Source organism: Lonchura striata, chromosome 12, assembly GCF_046129695.1.
Source record: "Lonchura striata isolate bLonStr1 chromosome 12, bLonStr1.mat, whole genome shotgun sequence".
NCBI lineage: Eukaryota > Metazoa > Chordata > Aves > Passeriformes > Estrildidae > Lonchura > Lonchura striata.
The window spans coordinates 16,841,923-16,856,499 of record NC_134614.1 but is presented as its reverse complement, the minus strand read 5'-3'; the positions used below and the strand labels follow the sequence as shown (position 1 = coordinate 16,856,499).

The window sequence follows — 14,577 nt, the reverse complement described above, 5'->3', positions numbered from 1 at the left end:
ATAGCAACCACCAAATCAAAGACTGAAGTGTATTTTAATTTGTGGTATTTCAAAATTGTGCAGGTACATGAGCTCTTCCATAAGACTTTATGAAAGAAGTGGGACAAACAATAAAATACCCTTCCAGTATTTCATCTTTCCAGCACCATACACATCCTGGCTCGATACGCTGACAAGTCTCATTGTTGTCATTATACACTACCACAAAAATACAGGCATAGAAACAAATGTAAAAATTGTGTTGGTTTTTTTACTCTGAATATGTGCTTACAGTCTTCCTAGAAGGCCCAAAATGGTAAGCAGATGGTAAACTTGGGAATGCAGTGATTAGACCAAAAGAGCAAAGAAAAGTTTGGGAGTATGCCTGACCAAGGGCATGTCAAGAGATGAAAACAAGACTGAAAGAAGGAGGAGAATAATAACGTAAATGGCAGAAATGCAAGAAAGGCAGGCCTGTGTACAGGGGGAATTTGCAAGGAAGGCAGAAGAAAGAAAATACACTGTAAAACTAATTTAAACTGAGCACAGTAGTAATAAAAAGCAAGTAAACAATTTGATTGTGGAGACATTTCATGTTTTAGTGCTCTGAAGAAGACAAGTCACTCACCCGAGTACGCCCAGTAAGGATCCCCTGAAGCCTTTCTCCTGCGGATCTGCACAGAACTCCCATGTCTGTTCTCATGCAGAGAGCCCACGTAACCTTCGGTCAGAGCTGGCAAGGAAAGAAGCAGGAATCGTTAAAAAAGTGCTTTTGGCTCCCTGGAGTTTGCAGAGTGAAGCTTCAATCTTTGCTGAGCAGAGACTACAAACTAGGGATTGCTTAAAAGAATTTAACAGGCTGAAACATCCAAAGGAGAAGCCAGGACTCGCTGATGGTCTGGATTCCTGTGCAACTCCAGTAATTTCCATAAGGAAATTCTGATGTACACAAACCAACAATATGAGCCTTGACATATAACCAAACTTTCACTGCTTAGACCTAGAAGATAAGTTTACTTTACCAATGACTACCAAAGTATGTCTGTCAAAATACCCAGTGTGCCATACCAATGGCTTACAGAGTGAAAAGGAGAGAACAGGAATGGAGAAATCTTTGTAAAACTCCACAAGCTACAAGGTGTTAAATTCAAGTAAACCAGAAAAAAACTCACATCCCACATTCCATCCCAGGATTTTTTCTTTTATGCCTCAAATAATTTTTGTTTGACTTTGTAAAGGAATGAATTCCTTTCATGATGATGTGGGGTATTTGGGCTTTTTATGTGCACATTTGACTTATTGTTTCTATGCATCTGATTGAACCAAAGTGGAGGTGTGTAAATTCACAAACGTCAGTAGAAAGTCTGTAATAAATTCAGCTACATTTTTCAGAGCACCATAATAAATGCACACAAACAAAAACCACCTTAGATCCATAGACATGGAATGTGAGGAACAAGTATGCACCAAATGGCTTTATAGAAATTTAAGCCCAACTTGTCCCAAACCACTTATTTGATCAGTACAAAACTAGCTGAATAATTCAAATTAAAGCTTCAGAAAACCCCATGAAGCACTGCTACCCATATGCAGTCACCAAATGCTGCATTCCATTCTATTCCCAGGCCAATTACAGCTGGGCTGGAGAGAAGCCTGGAACAGGACTTTATTGAACATCATGCACCAGTAACTCAGAATTTGCCTTTCTTTCCCTTTGGAAAAGCTTCTGGGAGGCTCTCAGCAGCAGAGAGCCTGCTGTGCCCGAGGTTATCCACAAATGCTACACAGCTCTGTGGACAACCTTCCCTCTGCAATGTGGATTTCTGCACCGTTTGGAACCCTGAAGTGGTAGGAAAGGTTGTGCAATTTCAGGAAAAGCAGTGCAGGTTTGCCCCTGCCAAATCATCTCTTGTGCAAGCAAAGGTACTAATTGTGCCATTTGAATGAGTTTTCCGGATTCCTTGGCAACATTCTAAATGTTAATTTCACTCTAGGCTGCGAACTAGAAACACTGGAACACATCATCATGCTACCAGGATTTGCAGGCAACACGACCCCACATACTTTGTTTTCCTCTCTAAAAATACTAAATTAAACATCTTACTTCAGTCTTTTTTTTTTTTCTTTTTATTTACTTTTATACGTCTATGTGGTTTGGAGTTAACAGGCACTCATTTCAGCAGGAAAGAATGGGTGTGGGATGTGGAAACCCAAACATTCTTGGCAAAAAAATATGAAATTGAACAAAGATAAGAGACCATGAAAAGCCCAAGGAAGAGAACAATGAAATAGCCTAGGCAGATGGCTGGAAAGGCTATCAGAAAAAGATGGCCCACTTATTCACCTAAAAATCACATGTGCTGACAAATACACCTAAAGCCTCTCCTTGCTACACAATGAAAGACAGCAGCTTTCTCCTAAGCATTCCCAACAGAGAAGGGATTTTTCTTGCTGAAAAAGTCTGAACCTTTCAGGCAGGAGGAAGACTGGACACTGTCTTCTCCAAAGAACAAGGTGCTCCTGCAGGTATCTGAGCAAGCCCTCCTGGGTGCCTTTATACCCAGAGAAAGGCACTGAGTCTAAATAATCTGTATTTGTTTAAGGTACGGGGGGTCTGAGTCAGTGCAAAACATCTCAGGTTGTGAACACCTCTGTACTTCTATCTGGAACCATCAAAAATCCTCATAGTAACCATGGTATGGCCATGAATCATGCCCCTAATTTTCAGTGTCTTCTGTGCAGAAAATTAAATTATGCAAATCCAAGCCTTTATGAATGCCTAACTTTAATGTGAAATTGAAGATTTGCTTCTGTCAGCATGTTATTCGTGCAATTATAAACGTGATATTCTTATAAAAATATGCAGTTTTAGTTTTCTGCATAGATACTTAAGATATTTGTGCACTTATCTGTATTTATAAAAGATGAAGACACATGCTCTACACAAATTTATTTCCACCATAAAAGATGTTACAAACCAGGAGGCAGCTCAAGTACTTTGCAAGAGAACTAGAGGAAGAGACTTGCAGGTTGCTGAACAGCTTATGTAGGATTGAAAAAGAAAAACTGGAACATCCTGTTCTAAATAACATCCTGCACCACTGCTAGATAACCCAACATTAATGTCAATAATAATTTTTTTATAAACATGCAGCAATTCACTGGTTATCAGCAATTGAGAGAAGATATACACTTATTGGGTAGCTGCAGATACTCTGGGAAAAGGATGATAGCTCAGGATCTCTGGCCATGCTGTGAACTGGAAAGGAAATGGTCTGGCTCTTGCAAAAATCACACCACAACACCTCCTTCCTCCCTCAGCCTGTTCACAGTACAACCAGGCATTTCTTCATGGGGCCACAGAAACACAAGAAAACACAAGTATTGTTGTGCTAGTGAACAAACAGATATTGCTGGCCATATCTCATAGTGGTAAATTAATCAGAAAACGAGACTTAATCTCGTGGTGCTTCTGTTCTTTGGTGTTAATTGGGGTCAGTGGACTCTCTCATCCTCGGGAGGTGCAAGGTACAGAGCAGAGCATACGGTGTCTTTGCAGATAAAAGTCTGGAAGAACCAAAGCATTCAAATTCTTTCAATAAAGCAAGTGCTTCACACATCCAAACAATCTTATGTTTCAGGTGGAATCACTACTTTTTCCACATTTTGGGGAGGAGGTGGGGATGTGCCTTCTGACCAAAACAACGTGACAACACTAATGAAAGTTGAAGTTTTCGAGAAAATATTTAGGTTATACTAACACAAATCACTACAGGATTCCAAAAGTCTTTTTTCAGCTGGGGGATAGTTAACAGCTCCAGAACAGGGAGCAGCCAAGTGGCTTCCTGCTCCACTTCTGTAGAGCTGGATGCTGCAGAAAAGCCAACAATTAAATTAGACAGGCTGGTCTGACCAGGAGCAAACAGAAGAAGCTCCTCTCTTCTGGAGCCCTGCAAAAGTTGGGGAAGTGGAAATTGGGACAATAGGAGGGGCAGGAACATGCTCCAGGAAGGCTCAACGTGGAGCAGCCAAATTAGACGGGTGGAATAGAGGGACACAGAGCAGGAGGGGGAGATGAAGGGAAGGCACAGCAGAAGCACTTGCCTTGCAAGTTTCCTTTGATCCATCAAACCAGTGCTGATGGCAGAGGGGAAACGCACACCATAACATATGGTCTGAGGCTTGTAGATACACGATTAAAAGAGAAAGGGAGAGATTGCACACTCAGATGCACAAGTGTGAAATTAAATCCTGAGCAGCTCCCCTGGCTGCCGGTGTGTGCCGGGCGTAACCTGCAGCCTGTGGAGCTGTGCTGGGCCCTGCTTCTGCCAGGAGGAGAGGATCCTTCAAAGCCAACATGGAGAAATCCCTTACACACCATTTCATGTCATTTTATGCAGCACTGAATGCTACATGATTTTCGATGATGTGCTAAATGAATCAGCCTGGGCCACAGATCTGCAGACGGCAGAAGCAATGCAGTGCTGGCTACACGCAGCATCCCGAGCAGCTCTCCATTCACTCTGCCTCAGCATATTAACTTTCCAATAAAAATTATTTGATAAGTGCCCTCAAAGGTACGATAAGGTAATTCCTGCCTGAGTACCTTACCGGTATTCATAGCTCATATGAAAACACAAAATTTTATCCCCAATCTACCTTAAATATAAAGCTATTACACTATTCAGAGAGATGATACCCTTGGCGTTGGTGTTTAAAAGGTATCAAGCCATCAGCTATGAAAGAAAAATCTTTTAAGATCGATACATTATGTCTGAATGGTGAAATCATTAGTTATAATGGTGGATTGACTAGATTGTGTGCCACACTCACATTCTTCTAAGCTTTCTTTGAAGACAAGGCCTGCACACAAGTCTGTTCTCAGATTAAAATGGGACAAATTCAAAGGTACACACACTGTCCACCTCATAATCATTCTGACTTGCCACCGTGGACTACAGTAGCAGGTGAATCAAAGTTTTATTCCTAGTCCCTAATGTGTATGAACTTCTTAACTGAGTAGTTCAACACGGAGCTACAAGCCAGCCTTTGGAGACAGAGCCTTGTCTACTGGAGTCTGGAATAGTGTCACACTATGAGAACACTTCAAGCAGGGGAGTTAAAGATCTTGTTAGTGTGTAACAAAAAAAGCACTAAATCATAAGGTATTCTAGCAATTAGTTCTGTATCAAATCAATGCCTGCAGAAAAGCAACTTTTCAAAACTAAGAAAACCATTCTTTTCTTAAAGACTGCACAGCACTGCATTTTAAAAAGGCATGAAAGCACAGAGACATTACTTGAAGGGCTTTTATACCATCTCTTAAATGGAGATAAAGAGATGAGTGATCCAAGACACCCATCTGCAAGCCTAAAGCTTCATGCAAGCCTCACCAGAAAAAAGGCAGCACCTTTATCTAAGTGCCTTCACTGTATTTTAATTGGACTGTGCTAAAGAGAAGCAGGTAAGCTGGAGACATTGCAATGCTATGCACTGTAACACACACTGCTGAAATGAGTTCAGGCTTCCAGGCAATTCCTTAGAATAAATGTTGCCAAATGAGCCAGAAGGAAAGAAGAAAGGAAGGGAGAGGAAACTGATAGATAATAAATTTATAATATTGGGCAATTAAAATATTTTGCACAATTAGTATAAATAATACTTAAATTCATCTCCCTAGGCTCTTTCATGGTCAAATTCCTAAACACAACTAGGCTATTTGCCTTAAATATTTTACCACCCTTTGACTGCAAATAATTCTAGAAATACTTCAGGCGCAGCTAATCCATTTTGATAGTATATTACTTTTAAACAGACATTTCAGACATGGATCTCCATATTTTGCAGATTATTTTATATCTTACCAAAGAGGGATGGAAGTTACAACAATATATAGTGGTCAGACAGCATCAACAAATTATATTCTGAATGAGACTTCATCCCTTGATAATGCTGCAGAGATTTCGTCCCATTAGATAAAAGGCAGAATCTGTTCTCATATGAACACACAGCCAATTTTCACAGCTTTCCATTAATGAAATATGGGAGGCAAAAATGACGAGTTTCTCACAACTTAAGTGAAATAACAGATACCCAGGTGCTGCATCTGCCAAGAGACATCTGTCCCTCTCCCAGATGACAGTCACCCAGACAGCCCCTTAATTCCTGTGCGAGTGGAATCCACAGGTCTATCTGTAAAACTGACACAGAGACTTTCCACACCATTCATTCTCTGTGCTTCACGTGCCTGATAGATGATGTGGAAACAGCACAAATCCTAAGAACAAGAACATAAATGCAGAGCACAGCAGGCCTCTACAGGAACTAACCAGCAGAATGCAATTTGAAGATGAAAAACAGTCCAAGGAACATGCTGTCAAACTATGGGGATTAAATTAACTGGCAGAATTAAAAGCCCTTATCCCAAACATGAATACGGCAGTCACTAGATGTGCCCCTTGCTAACCTGTTGTGTTCAACACCATGAGTTAAATGCAGTGGAATTTTGTAACACTCCAACATATCAACATCAAGCAAGGCCCTGAGCATCAGAACGAAAGAGATCCGCAGCACAGACTTTTCCTTGTATTATAAGGGATGGAGTTTAAGGGCTACAAGAAAGCCTCTGATGCCAAACCAGACCCTGGGCAGGCACTGTTCTGTGGTACCCAGTGCCATCAGCCACTCTCCCCCAGAGCAGGTGCCCTGCCAAGGAGAAGCAAACCAGTCTCTTCAGCCACAGCTCCTGCTCTCAGCCTGCCTGGCTTTATAATCGAGATGAGCAAAGCTCATTAGCAAGACAGTGAGGCAACTTCAAGTTGCATTAATGATGCTCCATTAAGGGGACACAGAAAAAGAAGCTTGGGAGGCCAGGAAGAGACAGATGCTGCTGGATGATTAGAAAGGGCTTGATTTTGCATTTTCACAGCTTACACTTCGCTGGCATCAGCTGTGCAAGATGTGACATAGCTGGTAAATTTGGACCACTGATGTCAACCAGCATCACCTGCAGCACTTGTGCTCAGAATAAGCAGTCAGCCAGATAAAAAAAAACAGTGCAAACAACTTCCACCTCAAGATAAAGCCACCCAAAATAAACCAACTGCAACATCGCCCCTTCCAAGAGAATGGTGCCCTGCAGTGAAACTTCTGCCAGACAACTTGCAGAATACCCTGAGACTAAGCAGCCACTCCAACACTTCTGCACTGTTCCCACAAAGACAAGCTCAAAGCCAAGCTTGGAAGCTGGAATCCAGAGGCAGCCCAGTATTATTTGTGCAGGAGAGACTCGAATCCATCAGCCCAGGCACTCTGAGAAGGGGCTGCTTTGGTCTTTTCATGCATGGCATGGTTTACCTGGGAAATGTATAAACCACACATGTATAATGTAGTTTGTACAATGGATTAACAATTTCAAAAGGGAGCTCTATTTTACTTCTTGCCTTATTGCAAGTACCTAAACTTTAAGGGCTTTGCAACAGAAAATGCCATGGCCAGAACCACCCATCTCACTCTTATTCTCACATAATCAGGTGCTGCAGCACGCATGGAGCTAAAAGAGCACCCTCTGAAGAACAAATAAACATGACCTTAATGGAGTATTTTGTACTTCCAGTGCCTTGCTTAATGCAGAATCATACCATTATCATTTCACTAAATCTAGCAGTACTCACAGAAACACAAACTTATGCAAAATCAGCAGTTCCACCTCTCTGCTCTAGAAATAATTTGCTTGCATCGACTGCCAGCATTTGTGGTAGTACAGCCTTATTACATTTTCAAAATGGATTCCCCCAAGTACATGAAATATCTTGGTAAAAAAAAAATATTAGACTCATCCAAAGAACCATAGCAAGGACCATGGGACACAGACCTGCTTTGTGCATGACTTCTGTCCACCCACTGCCATCTTTCCAGACATATTCCTGCCTCCTTGTTGGCAACCTATAATTTCATTTCTCATCCCATCATCACATTAAAAGCCCCTCTGCATTCCCATCAGTAGAGACAAACATCTACCTACAAACCAGGGTCTTTGCTAAACTTATGCAGAGTCCCCAGAGGACAACTGTTGTGCACGAGCTTCCCCTCTGCACAGAGTCCTCATTCCAAAGCATCTCTCCAAATTCACCATCCTCCTCCACTCTGAAGGACCAGCACACCAGCATTCATCCAGCAGAAAATGCAGGGCACAGTGCTGATTTCAGTCCCATGGAGAACACTGAGGCTCTTTATGAAGCCAACAGAGCTGCTCCACTGCATTACATAGATCAAACATGCCCCACTATCAAGTTTTCACAGAAAGGGGCTTGTCATCTAATAAAAATCCCTCCTTCTTTATACAAAATTATTTTTTTAACCTGTGTCCTTTGGCCCATTTAACAATTTATTGACTGTGGGAAATAAAGTGAGGCCACATCAATCTCTTCCTGGTTATTTGGTTTCAGCTTTCAAATTAATGCTGAAGGTGGAAAGCTCAATAAAGAACTACTTAAGAAAAGAAAGGAGAAATGCTCTAGTCCCACTGTGAGATGTCTTACTCTCAGTTTGCAGTCAGGTCTTGCCACCTACAGCTGCACAATCTCCTGGAGGAAAGATGGAAGAGCATAAATGTGCATGCTCCCCTGGACTGAGCAGAAATAACTTGGGATTTGTACCATTCTGTGCTGAAACAGATCAGTAGTGCCCAGGTAGCCAGATTTAGTGCCTCCAGCATGTGACAGCAATTTCAGCCAGATCCACAAAAATTATTTTGGGATCAAAATTAAAAGCTGAGTAGAATCAAGCAAGCAAACATTCATTTTTATTTGTGTAAAAACGTATTTAATTTGCCTTAATTTGGCTTACAAAACAAGGCTTTTCATATTTTTTTTATGCTGACAGCTTGCATTACATACAGATTTTGTAGCAAAGGGTTTCATCCACACTTATTTCCCAAAATACAAAGCTAAAGTGGAAACCGACATAAATAGAGATATTTTTTTTTGTGCTGACTGAACAAGTTGTTAGTCTGGGATATATAGCCCAAAAACATGACCCACCACTCTGAGAACTCTCTCTTTTCCTTCCAAGTAAGTTGCACTGTTCAAAGGGAGAAGACACTAAACAGTCAAGAGCTGATCTGTGAACTGAATCGAACTTCCATCTTGGCTTTTCAGTTTCCCATTAGTGTTTTCACCCAGGCAAGACATTCTTCTGGAAATTTCCCAGCAGGAAAATTTGGTGCTGTTTAGAATCCCAAACTAATCCTTGGTTCGTTGGTCATCTGCCTCCAGAGAATTCAATAAAGATCTTGACATAGAACCTCATACTACTAGGAGCAAGAGCAGCCTTTGGCAGCAAGAACAAAAAAAACCAAACCAAACAAAAACAAAGAAACACACACATACACACAAAACTCCCCACAAAACCAACACCAACCAAACAAAAAAGCAGTAACAGAGCTCAGATGAAGCAAATAGACCAAAATTAGCAGCAGTGGTGCTCACTTTGGACTGATACAGTGGTGGTATGCAGCACAGGCTGAAAGGGCACAGGGTCACTGTTCTTTCCTATCCAACCAGCTGAACCATCTGGAGGACAAAGCTAACCCCATGCTCCATAAATGTAAATGATGCTAAACCAAGAGGAGGAGAAGCCAGCAAGAATGTCTCAAAAATATTCAGCTGCCTGGCAAACTCAGTGAAATGGGCTGATGTAAGTGAGACATTCCACTGAAGATAAATGTAAGGCTATGCAGTGGGGGAGAAATAATAATCAGTGCAGGAATGAAGTGAGAGAGTGCTGTTTAGAAAGCAGTAATGCAGAAAGACTTGAGTATTAGGGTGGATAATGAATTAGATGAAAGTTCATGCTGCAATACCACTGCAGAAAAAGACAATTTCTATCCTGGGCCACATGCACAGAGATACTGGAAGCAATAACTCAGTTTTAGACAGTTTTTGGCAAGCCTGTCACTGCAGTGCCACATGGTGTTTGAGGCCTATTACTCAAAAAAAAAAAGTAGAATTCATTTTTAGCAAAAAATCTAAGACCTAGGGCAGGGGAGGGAGAGACGACAGGGGATGACACATGACACATTAAATGAATCAAAGCACCTTTAACACCAGCCTTGTACTCTCCTATTCTATGCTGGCTAGGGCAGCCTCAACCCAGGCTGCTCAGCCCTGCCTGGCTGTGTCCTGGTGTGCTCCTTGTCACCCTCTCCAGTCTCTAATGCCTCACTCCACCCTCTACCTCCTTGTTTCAAACATCAATTTTCATAACAAGCCTCATAAAGAGCTAAATTTTAGAGCACTCAGAAATGGTGATCTTCAGGCAAGAAGTGCTCTCACAGCACAAGAGTGAAAGAGGAGGAGATGAAGAGCTCCGTAAGGAACAAAGGGATGCTTTCACCTTCTGCCAGGCTTGGGGGAGCTCAGATGATTTAAGCAAGCAAGGGGCAGGTTTGAGAGGAGGAGCTCAGAGTGCTGGAAACAACATAAAACACCAAACAAGCTTTGCTGGAGTGTCACTGCAGATCAGCTGTGGCTGAGAGCAGAGCGGAGCACCCAGAGCAGCAGGAGAGGCATTCCTGAACACAGCATTCCTGGAAAGTCTCAAAGCCCAGCAGGGAACACCTCACTTCTGGCATGGGTGAAACCAGCCAGGAGCTGCACACTCCATGGCCAAGCTTTGCCTTCCCAGAGCATCTCCTCACAGGGAGGCTCAGGCACAGAACACTGCTCCCTTCCCAACCTCTCTGCAGCACTCCCATCTCCAGTGCCACTCATCTACAGCTATCACAAGCACTTCAATCACTGAAAAACATAACAAAAGCACTGTGCCTTGAAAGGCCAGAGAAATCTGGTCTACAGCCCACAGCCTGACAAATATATAATTGTTTTTGTAAGGATCATGAGAATCCTCATGAAGACTTCAGCCCACCTGCAGGAAACAATGTTGATGCTGCAGGTTCTCACTTCCCAGGCAGATTGTTTGGCTATTTAATTACAATACAGCTTTGTACTCAGTCCCCACTTGACTCAGAAAGCCCCAGAATGGTCCTCAATGCCCACAGAAAGTTTAATTACTCTAGAAAATAACCCCCCACCCCAGCAAGTTAATTCCAAAGAATGCACATATGTTCCACAATTGTTATTTCTGTATTTTATGCTTCTTTTATGCTTTCAGTGTGAACTGTAAGAATATTCCATCTCCCAGTGGTGTCAATGTTCCATCTCCCAGCCGGTGTCAATGTTGAAAAACAGATTCACCCTTTTATGCAATACTTTAAAAGATTTCTTTGTGGCGATATCCTGTGTTCTAGTTTGTCACCAAAAAGGAGATATTCATATCAAACAGATATCCTCTCCTACTCTAAGCAATTTAAAAATACATTAAAATAAGGAAATTACATTTTTAAATAACAAATGCATTAAATATTGACAACATATCAGCGTTTGCTCTGTGACAACATTCCTCCTTCTATCCATTGCAGGGATCAGTAAAGCTGCATCTTACAACTACAAAGAACATCTATCAATACTGCACAGACTACAAAAAATGAGTTTTCCTCAAAAAAAGCTGCTCACCGTTAAATATGCTTTTATTGCTGTTCTTTTTTACATTCTCCATACACACCACAGTCTCTGCTAGAGAAATCACAAGTATGTCTATTCATAAGAAAACCACTTGTTGTCTTTCTTTTCCTAACCCCCAATTCATATTTTGTAAACAAGAAGCTCAAAGCAATCAGTTCCAGTCAGGCTTTTCAGCTTTGGATTTAAATCCTTTCATGACTTCTGCAAAACATGCATCAAAATTTCAGGGAAGGGGAGGAAGAGGACTCCTGACATTGTAATTTTCTCTGATGAACAAACTGATGTATTCCAAAGAGGCATCCATACACCCAAGCTGCTTGCCAACTGACAACCAAATCCGATTTGAACACAGGACTTGAAATAGCTGTTAAAAAAAGGTAACAATGATTAGAAAATATCATCTACTCTATGTGGTTAAAGGTGCAGGAATATAAAGAGTGACGTAGAGCACACTTGGCAACTGATATGATCTATCTCAACACAGCATATGCAGCCATCATCTTTGCTCACATGGACTGCATGCCTCTGTTTACTGCACTGCCCTGATGGGAAATAAAAGATACAAACACAAGATAAGTTAGCCTAAGCAGATCTGCTGAATTACCAAGAAATTGCAAGAAGCTTAGCTTCCAACTGAGATGGCTCAAGTCATTATCCTATTAAGATGGATACTAGGCTTGTCAGGAGTTTGGAAGCCCAAAACAATCACTGAATACCAAAAAAAAAAAAAACCCCAAAAAACCAAAAAACCAAACAACAACAAAAAAAAAAAAAAAAACCAAAACCACCAAAACAATACTCATTTTCACCCTCAAAAAACGAAACCACAGCATACACAGAAAAGAGGCACAGATGCTGAGGCTTCCAAACAGAACAGCAGCAAGGGGCCAGAGCCAGCCTCAGGGAGAAGCAATCAGGGACAAGACTGAGCCACAGGGAAGGAGAAGGAGATCGGTGCAGTAGAGAAAACCAGTCCCAGACTCAAAGAAACAGGCTTGGAAACAAATCATCCCACCAGCTTCCTAAACAGATCCAAGGCCAGCAAAGCCCCTGCTATGGACAGAATCCTGGGAGCTGTGTGGTGGGGAATGCAGCAGCAGGACAGGTTCTGAGGGATGCTACACAGCAGGAACACCAAATTGTCAGCCACGGTCTGGGCTGCTTGCAGAGCACCCCGAGGTGGCGTGTCTGACAGGGCAGCAGGAGCACAGCTCTGCTCCCAGAATGAAAATGTTGTGGGGCAGGAACACAGCAGCCTCCCCTGGCTCCAGGCAGCCGGAGCAGAAGGGCAGTGGCAGGAGCCAGGGCTGCAGAGCAGCTCTGCCAGGGCACCCTGGGGACAGGGCAAGGATGAGACACCAAAACCAGGGCAAAGCAGGCAGCCACAGAAACACCACATGGACTGGTGCCCCTGGGACCAGGGGTGACTTGCAATGGCACTGACATTTTCTTACCAGGAACTCACCGTTTAAGACTAAACATACAATAACAAAAAAAAAAGCCACGGAGCAGGAGGCTGTTTTTGCAATTTTTAGCCACTCCACTGCAGCAGAGTGGTGTTAATACAAAGGAACTAGGTCCTGATCTAGCTGGAAACACTCCACTGGACAATCTTATTTTAAGTGTAAATTTATTAGAGCCCATTAAGCAACATGTGATCAATAACTATTCATTATTTTCACTATAAGTAAGGAAAGGCAAAAGGAAAAAGGTGCTTCTCAGGTCACAGTAAGGAATATATCAAGTCGGGAAAGAAGAAATCCTTGAAAGAGCTGCAAGTTCTTAATTGCCACTGAGGTCCGAGGCAGCTGAGATATTCAGCAGACTCTGCATTTCTGCTCTTTAGAATTAGGTAAGTGAGAAGGTGCTACACACACTATGTCATTCACAGGCAAGGGCCCTGGTTGATTTAAGTTTATTTGTACTACATAAAAGCCAAGTGACACTCAAATTGAGATTTAAGGTAATTTTCTTTGCGATCCAGTTACAGACAATGCAGAATACAGTGGGAAGAGGGGGCAGAAAAATATTTTTAAATTTTTTTTACACTTACATTTGAATAAATATTAGCCCTTTAAGAAAAAAAAAATATATATATATGTAGTGGTGCCAAAACATGCTAATAAAAAGCTGTCACTATCGGAAATTTGACTTCTTGAAAATATATCTAGTTTAATTTCCTTTTAAAAGATGACTTTGCCCTAGTAAAAATCTGCAATTTCCAGCCAGCTACATTAATATTTCAACTTGGTAAATGATTATTTTAAAAAAGTTTTTAATAAAGTAGCACTTGCTGCACGCCTTTTAATAAGATTACATTTCTATTTATGACGTTATAATACGTTGTATTAAAAACAAAAGAAAGATTACCATGGGAGGAGTAGAGATGTCTTTCTTCATTTTAAATTTAATTTAAAATGGAGGAAAAGGATTTTTCTTTTAAATTAATATTTCCCTTGCAGGGTTATGAATCCCAGCTCTTGCTATTGAATGAGAAGCGGGAAAGGAAACTTTATCATTTTTATGCAAATGCAAAGAAAAGTCAAAACTAAACTTCATTAAGCCTCATATATACCTGTAAAGCCAAAAGTTGCATTTTTGTCTAGTCTAAGGGTAAAGGCCTAAGCCAAGGTGCACATTCCTCCTGCTGAAGGGGAGGGTAACAAGTTGCTATTGCTCTGTGTCATTACAGCCAGTCCTAGGGAAGGTGAAGGGCAGAGCAAAGGAACAGAAATCATCCTCAAATGAGTTGTGCCAGTCAGAGAAGCAAAATATCTGCAGTGCCTGTCCACCCTTCTCACCCTTCCACCTGGAAGGCAGGAATGTCCTGCTTGCAGTGCCAGCTGAGAGAGATTTCCCATGCCTGTTAGATATTTGTACTTTCTGATTCTGGGGAATGAGAGCAACAGGAACACATTGGAGCCTACTGTGGAACATCCCCTTCCCTGGCTCCCACCACATGGACTCATGGGGTTCTCAGAGCTGGGTAAAACAGTCCTGCACAATGTGAGATACA

General features: G+C 41.8%; 1 protein-coding gene across 1 annotated transcript in view; it reads right to left on the bottom strand.

Annotated features, from left to right (window-relative positions):
* Positions 1 to 14,577, bottom strand: part of PTPRG (protein tyrosine phosphatase receptor type G) — a 391,106-nt gene that overhangs the window by 304,992 nt on the left and 71,537 nt on the right. Inside the window, exon 2 of the mRNA XM_021537228.3 lies at positions 608 to 712. Within this exon, the coding sequence (XP_021392903.3) occupies positions 608 to 712 (105 nt within the window). The remainder of the gene's footprint in view (positions 1 to 607; positions 713 to 14,577) is intronic.